This window comes from Volvox carteri (assembly GCF_000143455.1).
Source record: "Volvox carteri f. nagariensis unplaced genomic scaffold VOLCAscaffold_3, whole genome shotgun sequence".
Taxonomy (NCBI): Eukaryota; Viridiplantae; Chlorophyta; class Chlorophyceae; order Chlamydomonadales; family Volvocaceae; genus Volvox; species Volvox carteri.
In genome coordinates this window covers 2,064,668-2,077,449 of record NW_003307546.1, presented here as the reverse complement: position 1 = coordinate 2,077,449, position 12,782 = coordinate 2,064,668, and the positions used below count along the sequence as shown (strand labels likewise).

The window sequence follows — 12,782 nt, the reverse complement described above, 5'->3', positions numbered from 1 at the left end:
CCAGGGCGGGGAGCTACCTGGCCATGACGTCACTTGTCTTGTACTGCACCCCCAGTACGAACGGCACGGGGGCCTCCAGGAAGCCCATCATGGAGGCGGGGGTGACGGGCAGCATCAGCGACTGCCAGCAGAAGGGCCGCAGCAGCGGCAGCAGCCCCAGCACGCAGCCGGTCAGCACCGAGATGTGCGGACAGAACACCACCACCTGCCGCTCCAGGAGCACCGCGGTCAGCACCAGCAGCAGCTTGTCCAGGGAGAGAGACCTGCGGGAGGGGAGGTGGAGGTGGAGGTGGAGGTGGTGGAGCGCCCGCCTGCAATACACACCGCAAACCACCCAGCCACACCCCCGCCCAGCCGCCCGGACGCGGCCCCCCCCAATCTAACAGCCCCCACCTGCACAGCATGGATGAGGTCCAGTGCTGCAGTCCCTCCGCCAGCTCCGCCTCCGCGTACGACTGGATAGACCTCGGCGGCCCCAGCACCGTGAAACGCCGCCCCAGCACCGGCCGCGTGTACTGCAGGGTGGCAACACCGCCAAATCGCAGCGTCATCTGCTCGCCGGGGTGCACCGGGGGATAGCCGTACAGCTGGTCCAGGGCGTGGCGGGGGGAAAAGTGGTGCGACATGTCGCTGCTCGTGACAGACACGCCGGCGGGAGGGGGAGACACCACGCCGCCGCCACTGCTGGTGCCGTGGGATGATTGGCCTGGGGCCGGAGTGCCCCCTGGCTGGCAGCATCCGGCGGCAGCGGCACCGCCGCCGCTTCTGGCGCGCGGTAGAAGCGCCATTGCTGACGTCGACGCCGACAGCTGCGGGGAGATGGCGGCAGTAGCGGTACCAGTAACGGGAGCGGCGGCGGAGGCGGCGGCAGCAGCATTGCTGCGTGGCCCTGCGCCCTCCTGTGTCAGCGGGGCGCTCGTACGGGCCAAGCGGCTGGGTCCCGGCAACGCCGCCGCCGCCGCCGTCGCAAGCCCCGAGGGAAGAGGCAGCACGGAACCCCCATAAGCGGCTCCGCCGCCGCTGCCGCCGCCACCGCCGCTGGCCGCCCCAGCCGGCGACGACCGACTCCCGGGCAGCAGCGGCACGAACGCCGCGCTGCGCGGCCTAGTTACAACAGCTCCACCTCCGCTGTACGACATCGGCGGCAGGTCAACGGAGAAGCGCCAACCCCCGACGGGTGGAGAGCTGCCGCTGGCAAGACCGCCGGGCGGCTGTAGCACCGACGGTGTGTATGTGGTGAAGCTAGGTTGCAAGGCTTGGCGCTCCGCTGGCCCCGCGGCTGCAGCGGTGGCGGCGGCGCCGTGCTCACCACGCGGCGTACATTCCTCCTCCACTCCGTCCGCCGAGTAGAAGCTAGCGTCCGAGGGGTTGACGCTGAAGCCTGAATGCTCTGCAAGCAACAAGTGCGGGGCCGCCGCCAGCACCGCGGCCGCTGCCGGGGACGGCGCGCCATCACCCTCGCTGGCGCCGACACAGCTCCAAACCCCCGGCCCTTGCTCCGTCGTACTCCGCGATGCAGGGCCCGAGTGTGGCAGGGACGCGTATTGCGATCCAGCATCGATTGTGTGGCCATCTGGCGATAATGCCACCTGCAGCATTGCCGTTGGCGGAAGTGGCGGAGCCGCCACCAAATGACAGTCGTCAGATGCCCGCGCTGCTGATAGCATCGCCGCCGCCGCCGCCGCCGCCGCCACCGCTGCAGTGGCGTTCGCCTCCGCTGTTGCGTCGTGCCCCAGCGGTGTCCGTGGCGACGCCAGCCGCTGCTGCTGCTGCTGCTGCTCTACCGCCGCCGCCGCCGCCGCCAGATCCACCGCCGTCACGAACGCGGATGGCAACCCGTCGTAATGTCTGTCACCCTTGCTGCTGTAACTGCTGCTTCTGTCGAGGGGCCGCGCAACTGTACTTCCGCCGCCTGCTCCCAAATCCTGTAGCTCCCCTCCGCCGCCGCCGCCGCCGCGTGGGTCCTCCTTTAACCCCCCCGGCGGCACCTCCCCGGCGGCGGATCTTGACTGAGACCGGCGACTCAGGCGCTGTAGCAAAGACCAGCTGTAGTTGTAGCCGGCGGCTGTGGCGGCGGCCGCTGCGGCGGCGACGTCTGAGCTGTTCCTACTGCCCAACTGCGCCGTTTGGGAGCGCACAGGGGGGCCCGCCGGCCGTTATCAGTTCGGCGGCGGGAGGTCCCCATCCCGGGGGTGTGTGGTGGGAGGGAGAGGCGGAGCGAATCAATCCGCACAAAGCGAAGCAGGCAAGCGCGGAATACCGGACGAGTGATTTAGCGAAAGAGAAAGGAAGAGAGCGCGTTAGGTTTTAGGGGGTTTACGCCGCCACCAGGAGCTATAGCCCTCGAGCAGAGGACTTCCCACTCCACTCCACTCCACTCCACGAGCAATTGCGCCACACCCAACACGGAGGGAGCCCCCCTCCGGGCGGCCGCACAACCTCGCACACCAGCCCGCTCCACCACCTCCACCACCACCCTACCCTCCACAACGCCTAAGGGAATACGCCTAAGGGAGCACCCAAGAAGCGGCCCCGGAGGCCGCATCTCCGGAGCCCCAGCTTCCAGCACAAGGGCTCCTTAGCCGCCCCCGCTATCACCAGCAACACCACCACCACCACCACCAGCAGCAGGCCTCCCAAGTTAAAGCGGAAGGCCGCTCCGGTGGGGGGGTTCGTGTTGCTGTTGTGGTTCTGTGGGTGGGCCCCCTCAGCACCCTCTTCCCCCCCGCCCCGCCCCCAAGGGTCAGGGGGCCTGCTGCCCCACAGCTTACCACCAACTGTTGATGCTGCTGCTGCTGATGTTGATGTTGATGATGATGTTGATGAGGTACCGCGGGCTCTTGCTGCGGACTGCCAGGTTTTTCGGGGCTCTGTATGCAGGACTGCACGCCGGAGAACAGACCCGGGGCGCGACCCGTGGGACTGCACGCCTCGGACCCGGCTAGGGCTCCTGCGACATCGGAGATATCTCAGGGAGATTCCTTTTATGACGACACATTGGGGGCGGGGGAATAACGACTTGTGCCGTGCAATATGTTTTACTTGGGGAGGGCTGTATAAAAAAAGGGAGAGTGTATGTGAGAGGGGGTACCGTGCGTACGACATGCAGGTGTCTGACGTCACCGCGGAGAGGTTGAGCATGATTCATATACAAGAGGGTTGTACATCAGAAAAGGATGGTGTACGGAAGGGGTTAACAGTCGTACAGTCAGTCGCGTCACGTCGCGTCTACCGTGTGGTGAGACGGCTCCCGGAGTCGCAGGTTCGATGGGGATCAGCGGCGGCCAACACGAGTACGGCACATGTGCGTGTGTACATGTGCGTGTGTATATGTGCGGGCTCCCTATCCTGTCTCCATCCCTCCGATTACCCCCATTGGACATCCATAACCACCACAACCACCGCCGCCATGACGCCGACGTCAACGCACCTTGCACTGGGGAGACAGGCACCATGACACTGCGCATGAGCTGCTGTACCAAGCTCACGCTAGCGTCGCTGGCCAGGCCCCCAGCGCCGGCGGCAGCGGTGCCATCCACGGGGCCCCCCGCCACCGTGACGGCGCTGCTGTTCCACGCCAGCAGAGCAGTGGGCTTAGTCGCCAACGGCGGCGGCAATTGTGGCGGCGCCGCGGCAGCAGGGGCGGCGGTGCCGCCACCGCTGACGGCGGCGGCAAGGTGTTGTATGAGCTTGCGCGACGACTTCAGCGGTGACGACAAGTGTACGTTAATGAAGGCGGCGGCGGACTGGTCAGGTCCTACCCGACGAATATGGAGGCCGTCGGGCTGCTCCGCCGCCGCAGCGGCAGCGCTGGCGCCGCCGTCGGATGCGCCGCAGACGCCGTCCCCGACGCTGCGCCGCCGTCGACCAGTGCTGATGGCGCTGCTGCCGATTGCTTTTAGGGAGTCCCGTACAATCGTTGCAAACGCCGACACCGCCTCGGCTGGCGTCGCCACCAACGCACGCGCCGCCATGGCGGAGCTGTTCGCCGCCGCATGCGGCGTTCCCATGTCGGAGCTGAGGTACGAATCCGAGTCCAGGCACGGCAGCTGGCCAGCGCCGTCACCGCTGCCGTCACCACTGCCGCCACCGCCTCCCCGACCGGCTGCACCGCCGCTTGGCGTCCCCGCTTTGGGTCTCGTGCCGCCGCCCGAGGCGGCGGCAGCAGCAGCAGCAGTACCGGGCCCAGGGCTTACGCGCCGCAGTACGACAGCAGCGGCCGCTGCCGCCTCGTTCATGCTGGTGGCGACGGCGCGAGGCAGGCCTGCCAGTTTGTCCAGAGCGCTTTCCAGCGCCCCCGCTGCTTCCTGGGGTGCGGAAGGAGTCACGAACATCACCTCACCTCACCTCACCTCACCCCACCTCACGAACCACCACTGGCGCGACAACAGTGACATCTCCAACGGATACTTACGACGTCACTGTGCTCTGAAGGAAGCAGGCTGTATAAGAGGAAGTAGATCGGCAAGGAGTGCTCCACAACAGGACACACGGCAATACCAGGAGGGAGAGGAGGAGGAAGAGGAGGTACGCAACGTACGGGAGAAAGCGAGATGGTGGTGGGGTACAGGACATGGGCCGGCGGCGGCGGCGGAGGAGGAGCGGCCACCAGGCGCCACGTGGGGAGGAAGTGCGGCCCGGATCAACCATGGGCATGCTGTCAGGTTCGCGCACATGCACATACATACGGCCCACACACATTCACATTCACATTCACACTCATGGCCCGACAAGCTGGCCCCCCGTGCCGGCTGAAGCAGTGTGTTTTCACCTGCGCGGGGGGCCACCTCGGGGGTGGAGCACACGCACCTCCAGGAGGCCCTGCTCCGGTGCATTGCCCTCCTCCTCCTTGGGCGGGGGCGGGGGCGGGGGCGGGGGCGGGGGGGCTGATGCGGGGGCGGTGCAGCCCAGCATGCGACCACAAGCCTGCGTTGCATTTCATTGTGTTGCGTTGCATTGCGTGGGTTTGCATGTCAAGAGAGACTGTGGGCAGCGGTGGCGGTGGTGCTGGTGGTGGAGGTCAAGGGAGAGGGCTGAGGTGCGAACTCCGACATGCGCCCCAGCTACACGTATCGGACAGCTCCAACATCACGCAATCAATTGATGCATCAAGCATCACGGAGGCCGCCGGCCCCCCTCCTGGGCTGCAGGTCGGCGGCCATGGACGGTGCGGGTCTAAAAGCAACTGCCCCCTCCTTGAGAAGGCCCTACTGCTGCACCACTGCGGCGAGCGGGCTGAGGGAAAAGGCTTCCTCCCCGAGGCCCCTCACCACTTAAACACGCACACACACACACACACACGCACACACACACATACAGAGGGCACAGGCCCCCACAGACTCCAGGGAAGCCACCGCCGGCTGCCGGCACTGGGAGGGAAACCCACACAGGGACGGGACAGCCCCCCCCCGGATGTCCTGTCTGGGGCCCTGAGTCATGGCTCTGTCGAGAGGGCTCTCTACATGCGGGGACCTCACCCCCACCCCGGTATGGCAACGCCAGGTCCTCTCGCCTAACGACCCAACTAAACGCACCTGGCAAGACTCCATCGCCGCAAGGCCATGCATCGACGCCAAAGCCGACGCGGTATTGGAGACCCATGGGCCTGCCGGCGACGGCACAGCCAATACGCTGCAGGCGCCGCTGGCCCCCAAGAGCCGGCGACTCTGGCGCTGCTCCCCCGCCGCCACCAGCTCTGACGGCGCCACCGGCAAGGTCCCGGAATCCAACCTGGGGCTTAAGAACCCCGCTGAGCCCGGGTCGCTCAAGCGCCGCACCGACCCTTGGGTCCGAATGGCCGCCAAAGCCGCGCCGCCAGGCACCGCTTCCAGCGGCGCTCCGCGACCGGCTACCGCAGCCGCCGCTACCGGCGTGACCCACGGGTCATCAGCTGAGAGCAACCGCCCCGTGAGAGACGGTCGCCCTGGCCGGGAAGGGCGCAGCGGGTCGAGCTCCCAGGGCTGTAGCAACCCCGGATACATGTCCACAATTGCATTAGCACAGTCCTGGCAGTAGCACCTGCTGCTCAACCGTACGGCACCCCGCGGCGGCTGCCGCTGCTGCTGCTGTGGTGTCTGTGGCTGCTGTGGAGGCTGCTGTGTGTGCTGTTGTGGAGGTGGCTGCTGCGGCGGCGGTTGGTGCGGGACCTTGGCGGTGGCATCGCCGCCACCGGCTGCGGCCACTGGGGTTCCAGCCACACCGCCGCCACCGCCGCCGGCCGCGGTCGAGGACTGTGCAGCTGCAGCTGCAGCTGCTCCACTGCCGTCCAGCTCCGCGTTGAAGTCGATGGTGCGGTGCAGACGTTCCATTCCCAGGATGACGTTGAGGACCTGCATGGTGTGCGTGTGTGTGTGTGTGTGTGTGTGTGCCCCAGACGGGAAATCGCACGGCGACACACAGGTTGATCCATCCACCTGCCCTGCCACAGCAGATCGAGCGACATAGATCATCACACGACCCAGCAGCGCTCGGGCGGATACCCGGGGCTTACCCCCCTCCCCCGGGGTACATCTTCACAAGTTTACGCCTGATGGCAGCTCGCAGCAGCCAACGGCACCAGCGCCACCCCTCATATCCCATCAAGCGCGGAGGAGGACGGACCCACAAAACCCAGTTGTTGTGCACAACTCCCACCTCGTACCGCATCCCCCTGCAACCCCACCATCCGCGCCTCATCCCATTACGCAATTCCGTTCGAGTTCCTCTCCGTGCTCTCCCTCACTGCATTCCACACGCACGCTCCATTCTGCCATCCCCTTCGATAAGCGCGACACCTCTACCCCTCTGTCGCCTTTATGTGTGGTTCTCGGCCCATCCCATCGGGTGTACACCAGGGGAATCCCTTTAGTTCTTCCCCTTCGTCGTCACCAACGTTTCCCTTCAGGGGATGGCGACGACTTTGATTCGCCTTTAGTGATGACTTTGGGGAAAAAGAACACATAGTGCTTTAACCAATAGACTTACCCCCCGCCCGCCACCCCCTGTCTTACCCCCCACCTCCCCACAACCCCCCCACCTGACCCACCTGGAAGTGCAGGTCGAAGAAGGGGTAGTGTGACAGGAGGCAATACACCCGGGGGGCCGCAATCATGACGCTCCGAAACGGCATACGACAAGCGGGGAACATGTGGCGGGCCAGATGGGGAGGGCGGTGCAGTACCTCCGGTACGGCACAGCAGATGCCGTACAACGGAAGGTTCGTGCCAACCTGCACCGTCGCAGTATGAGGGGAGGCGGGCGAAGAACGGGGGTTTGGCGACGGTAAAGAGAACAATACGCGTCATGTCATGTCATGCCATGCTATGTGTCATGCCACGCGACGTCACGGGCGCATCACGTATGTATGTCACACCTTGCGGCACATACACACAGGCGGTATCCCACCTTGAGCAAGAAGATGAAGCACTGGTCATCTCGCGCGGCTGCGTTTCTGCCGTACACGACCTCATGCAGGCTGCTGAGAGAGGGCGAGCGGCGCAGCTTCACCGGGGTCACCCTTCACGATGGCAGCAGGGTGGGGTGGTTGGGAATGGTGGTTGTGAGGGTGGGGTGGTTGGGAATGAAACATATGTGAGGGAAACATATACAAATAAACAAGGGAATTACCTGCCGTTGTCCAAAGTTATAAATTTTGAAGGGTTGGGAGCGGGGTTTGGGACGGAGGGTGAAAGTTAACACGCAGATGAAGTCCGCGGTATGAAGGGAGGGCGGGAGGGTTACGAGATCCGCAGCGCCAAGGGAGGGAAGGGGGGAGTGGGGCGGGATACATAAGCTGCGGTGTAGCCAAGCGAACAACTTCCGCTACCAGCATTCGAAAAACAATGTGTGTGAGTCCGCACATACACACCGCCCATTACGGGCCAACCCACCCCCGCCCGCACAGCCCCGAGCCGCATCATCCACCACAGGCCGTGTCGGGTATTGCATGCCGTACATGCGAACAACCACGCCTGCCTTCCCCCCCTGGACACCTCGCAAGTGGCGGCTGCTCTCACCGCTGCTGGTGCTTCCAGCCCACCGCGGTGCAGCAGCAGCCTCTCTCTCTCTCAACCACAGGTTTCGCAGGTGCAGCAGCACGCGGCAACAGGCCCCTCATGTCCACATCTGTACCGCCACACACAGGCAGACCGACCCTGACAACCCCCCCCACACAGCTTCACCCTTTCACCACCATTTCTTCCCTTCCCGTCCCTCCCGTCATCTTCCGTACCACATGGATACGCCACCCCAGCGGTTCCCCCCCCCCAACCCGGTTGGCGGTTTTTCGTCTCCCGCCCGCACGTGCGTCGGTGCTGAGCGACATCAGCAGGTAGATGGCGACCGCGCCTTACACCTGGATTCGCTTGGCCGTCGCAACCTCCCCTCCTTCCCCCTCCCCCCTCCTCTTCCCCCCCGTTTCCACTCAGGGCCCTAAACCCCTCAACATACTTGTGTGGGAAGCACATGTCCACAAGCTCCTGATCGCTCAGAGGTGCGATCTTGTTAGCGGGGTGACGGAACAGAACCTGCGCGTCGTACGCCGGCCGTGGTGCCTTGTCGTACTGCTGCTGCGATTTGGAGCCGCCCCGCCCGCTGCCGCCCGCCACGCTGCTGCCGCCGCCCCCGGCTCCGTCAACCACGCCAGCTACTGCTGCTGCTGCCGCCGCCCCTGCCGCGCCGCCATGCTGCTCACCGCCGTCCTGACGTTGCCGTACTTCTTGGGCTATCGTACACGCGATAAATGCCAGAGCCACGCCCGGCCGCCCAGTCCAAGAGGGTAAAACAGCAATCGCCCGTACATCATTATCGACATTTTCATATTGACACCCACGATGCCGCCAGATCGGACCGGACACCACAAAAACGTGCCGACATGCCTTCAAACCCCAAGCCATCCAATAACGACGGCCGATCCAAGCCCCCAGGCCCCAGCCGTACAAAGGACGTACAATTGTAAACGGCTTCATTCCCCCGCCCAACCGACAATTGACCGCAGGTGCTCCCCAACCCCCCTTCCCCCCCATCCCTGCCCCGCATGCTGCAAGGCCCCGACCCCCACCCGCACTCACCCCAAAGGTCCTCCGCAATCCGGGTGATCTCGATGTCCGGTGGGAGGCCCTGCGCGGTCAGGTGGTGGGTGGGTGTGGATGGGAGGGGGTGGCTACTAGGGGAGCACAAGCGCCCGAGTCCGCGTGGTTGCCTTCCTGTTCTTGTTAGCTCTTAGGGTCTCAGCCAAAAGCCGTCTCGCTTAGAGGGGCACTGATCGGGCCGTGATCTGGTTGAGGAGGTTGCGAGCCCGTCCGGTTGCGAACCGTGGAACGATAACCCCCTTCTCCCCTTCCCTCATTTCCGTACCCAGCGCCCGTACGGATAGAGGATGGGGGTTTTCCTCAGTGCATGAGTACGGGAGAGCAAGGGTTGCGATGTAGGCCAGGGGCAATGCTGTGGGGTGGGATTAAGCTGTGGCACGGAAGCCGTTTCGGAGCCCTGAGTTTGTAGATGATCTGCCGCAGTAGAACACGGATGACTTACGAAAAGGGAGAGGAGGGTGTGCTCGTGCATCCAGGTGCCGTGCAACGTATGAGAGGGGGCGGCCTGTGCTTGTAAAAGGTCCTGCGTTCTTCCTGACGTGGGGACTGCTGTGGGACTCACCACTACGAAGAAGTGCTCGAAGAGATGCTCCGGCCATGTGGCCAAAGTCTGCTGGCCCTGTGCCGCCTGCGAGTCTATCCATTCGCGCTTTTGAGCTGTCAGGGCCTCCGGATTGATGCTGGGGCCCGCCGGCTCGGGCCTCTCAACCTCTTTCTGCGCACGGGAAACCACGACAAAAGGAGTACCAGATGCTGATAGCTGTATAGGAGTACGCAATTGGCTGGTTGCGCTTCCCAGCCAAGCGTTATCACCTTCGCGCTTTTAAACACGCTCGCAATGGACCTCCCCAACTTTGCGAACGCGCTCTCCTCCACCCGCTTAGAGTCAGTGCCATTCTTCATTGACAGTACCACCGTTTCCTAGCTAAGTCGTATGACCATTGCTGCTGCGCAACTTCTACTTTGTCAAAAAGCCCTTTGTTTGAAAATGCTTATGCGGACAGTCCCAATCTGAAATAGGTAAGTAGAGTCTGTTATGTACCTATATCCGACAGCTCTCAATTTCAGATGCTAGGGTTGTAGTACTCCCTCTGCTTCAGTATTGTAGAAATTCTCATTAGGTTCTCAAAATGTAAGATGCTTCGCTATGTTGGCGGCGTGCTCGCCATAGTAACCGGAGAAGTGCCGCGCCATGCACCCCGATTTTCTTTGTTGGCTCAACGGGACGCGTTCCGTACTTCGGAGCTGTCAAAACTCTTGGAAGGTGTAACCTCTCATCACCAGCACAAGGAATAGTGCTCTCTTGCTCCAGGTTATCATGATGTCTGGCTTTTCAGCAGAAACCCGCCCATAGACCATGCACTGCAAAGCGTCTTTTGAAGCCATGTTGCAGGCAATTAGTTCTGCTGTTCAGCATGCATATGCAATGCGTCCATACCACAAAAATTCAATGCACTACCTTTGCCGTGCCCCATCCAAAAACTTTACCTTTCACGTGACCCAAAACAGAAAGCGGACTTAAGCCAGGAATTCCAATTCGTTCATGAAATGTTGCGGGCGGCAGCCGGGACTTATAGGGAGCAATAACATTTTGCGTGCGGGCAATAAACCAAACCAACTGCCTCGGCGGGCGCTTTGTTGCGTTACAGGGTCTGTGGATCTGTGCAACAGCCTCCTTGCGCCAAAATGCTGTCCGAAAAAGCATACCGATAAGTATTGGCTTGGAGGCGACGAAGGGAGCTACGAACGGGCGGCTGAGCCGCGGGCCCACCTGTCCGACCCTGCCCGTGCGTCTCGAACGCTCTCGGACGCTGCCTGATTCGTATGAGCCGGGAATCCCCAACAAATAAGGCTTGACTTGGTCGCTAACAAATAGTGGACCTGACACATGTCTTAGAAGCTGAGGTCCTGGTCTAGCGGTCCATCCCTTCAGCCAAATCTTATCCGATCCGCACATCAGTGTTGGCACAGCCCTGGCAACGCCGCCTGCGGGGCTCAAGAACGCTACCGAAGTCCCTCGTCCCTCCGAAAATGCCGACGCTTTAGCCAAAATTGCGAGGATTGCGAGGAGACCTGGTTCTATGCCGTCTAGCCCTAGCTCCAGGATGAAAGCGCAATATAAGTGAGGCACCAAATACGTACCCCTGGCCCCCCGTGTAACGTTACCGTCAAAAACGAGAAATACACAGTCCACTGCCAGCACCCACCCCGTCACGCATCCCAAAGGTAGCTTGTGAAATGGCCATTGATCAAGTGCCAGGGAGTTACTGGCTCTTCTTGGCGTCCTCCGGAGGGGGGGAAGCACTCCGCGCCCGGTCCTTCGGCTTGGCGATCTTTGGCGGTAGGAGCGCACGTTCCCTGCGTGTTGAAATCAAGTATGGCCACTTTGTAACAACCAGAGACCCTGGAGCAGAGCATGTGACGTAATGTGTTGTCCCGCCCGATGTGTCGCATGCCCAGACCTCCCGACAGCGTATTGACGGGCGGGGGACGGTTCGTCCTTTAGTTAACAGCTACCTTTGCTGCAGGCTTACCAGTTCTTCAGCCCCTTGACCTTCTTCGGGCCCTTGAAGAGATCGGGGCGCGTTTTCTGGAGGGATGACGGGAAAGGTAACGTGAGAGTGTAAGCTGGGGGAAGCACGGGTGCGGCTTTCGCTGCGGCACCCTAATTTATGGGAAGTATTTTGGGTCACACCTTGATCCAGTAGAGGTAACCTGCAGCGCCTGCCACCATCAGCACCAGCGGGACGCAGAAGACCAGCAAGGCCAGAGTACGCTGGTTTGGCGTCAGGGGTGTGATGCGAGGATCAGTCCACTGGGCCTTTCCAGCCGAATGGTCAAAGAAGAAAGCCCTCTGCAGTAGCGGAAAGAAACTCTCGCGGCTCAGCACTTAAGATGGAATCGGGGTCCAGATGGCTGCCTCAAGGTTGACCAACACCTACCCCCTCCTCATTCTTATAGATCGTCCATTTCTTGCCATCTTGTTCAAATGTTGACCTGCGGCCAAGCGAATTGTAATACATCATTGCTAAGGAAGTGCTACAGCGCCTTTGCTCCAGGCGACCTACACGGCGGTGTTCCCTTTTTTCCCTTTGGATCTTTTAGCAGCTGACGCTAGGAGCGAGCCGCTGGCAATTAGCAGCAAGCATAGAAGGACACAGGGTGTTCGCTGTCGCATATCTTCTAGAAGTAAATGAAGACAGGGGTAGGGATTGCTCAGTCAATAATGATGACTCGTGCCAAATATGAAACAACTGCATGCATGAAGTTGCAATAGAGATTTGCATTCGCGGTTCATTAACCGTACACTCGGGAAGGCCAGTTGCCATGCATTATTCCAGTAACGCGCTCGCTATTTTTTAATTAATAGGCATGACATGGGTGCATAATAAAACTACCGGTTTATACATCACCAGTTGTGGCGGGCTGTTTGGAGCTGCGGCGCATCATATCAAGGTCCCCGCAAAAGACGGATGGAAGTAAATTCGCCTCCTCTCCGAATTGGTCGTGACGCGACAAGCCTCGTGATACTGCAGCGCGCCATGCAAGACACATGGTGTATGTCCTATCAATCTCCCACCCACAAAGCTCCACGGCTCTCACGGGCGCTCTATCTTTTTGCGCCATCTGGAGGACAAGGCTGCATGTCTATTGTGCAACCCACTCCTTTTGACCACTCACGACACATTCAATCGTCACCTGCGACTGCTCATC

At 61.9% G+C, this 12,782-nt stretch overlaps 1 protein-coding gene across 1 annotated transcript in view; it reads right to left on the bottom strand.

Annotated features, from left to right (window-relative positions):
* Positions 1–12,313, bottom strand: part of VOLCADRAFT_103040 (uncharacterized protein) — a gene marked incomplete at its 3' end in the record, with an annotated part of 14,797 nt that extends 2,484 nt beyond the window's left edge. Inside the window, exons 1-20 of the mRNA XM_002946408.1 lie at positions 12,137–12,313; positions 12,011–12,065; positions 11,764–11,922; positions 11,603–11,658; positions 11,211–11,353; positions 10,840–10,883; positions 9,631–9,783; positions 9,048–9,096; positions 8,428–8,701; positions 7,384–7,495; positions 7,025–7,207; positions 5,535–6,329; positions 4,810–4,848; positions 4,415–4,474; positions 3,431–4,307; positions 3,043–3,052; positions 2,772–2,882; positions 1,310–1,506; positions 394–1,279; positions 18–263 (exon numbers count right to left, since the gene is read on the bottom strand). Coding sequence (XP_002946454.1) covers positions 18–263; positions 394–1,279; positions 1,310–1,506; positions 2,772–2,882; positions 3,043–3,052; positions 3,431–4,307; positions 4,415–4,474; positions 4,810–4,848; positions 5,535–6,329; positions 7,025–7,207; positions 7,384–7,495; positions 8,428–8,701; positions 9,048–9,096; positions 9,631–9,783; positions 10,840–10,883; positions 11,211–11,353; positions 11,603–11,658; positions 11,764–11,922; positions 12,011–12,065; positions 12,137–12,246 — 4,559 coding nt within the window. The 5' untranslated portion in view covers positions 12,247–12,313. The remainder of the gene's footprint in view (positions 1–17; positions 264–393; positions 1,280–1,309; positions 1,507–2,771; positions 2,883–3,042; positions 3,053–3,430; positions 4,308–4,414; positions 4,475–4,809; positions 4,849–5,534; positions 6,330–7,024; positions 7,208–7,383; positions 7,496–8,427; positions 8,702–9,047; positions 9,097–9,630; positions 9,784–10,839; positions 10,884–11,210; positions 11,354–11,602; positions 11,659–11,763; positions 11,923–12,010; positions 12,066–12,136) is intronic.
* Between the last annotated feature and the right edge of the window lie 469 nt (positions 12,314–12,782).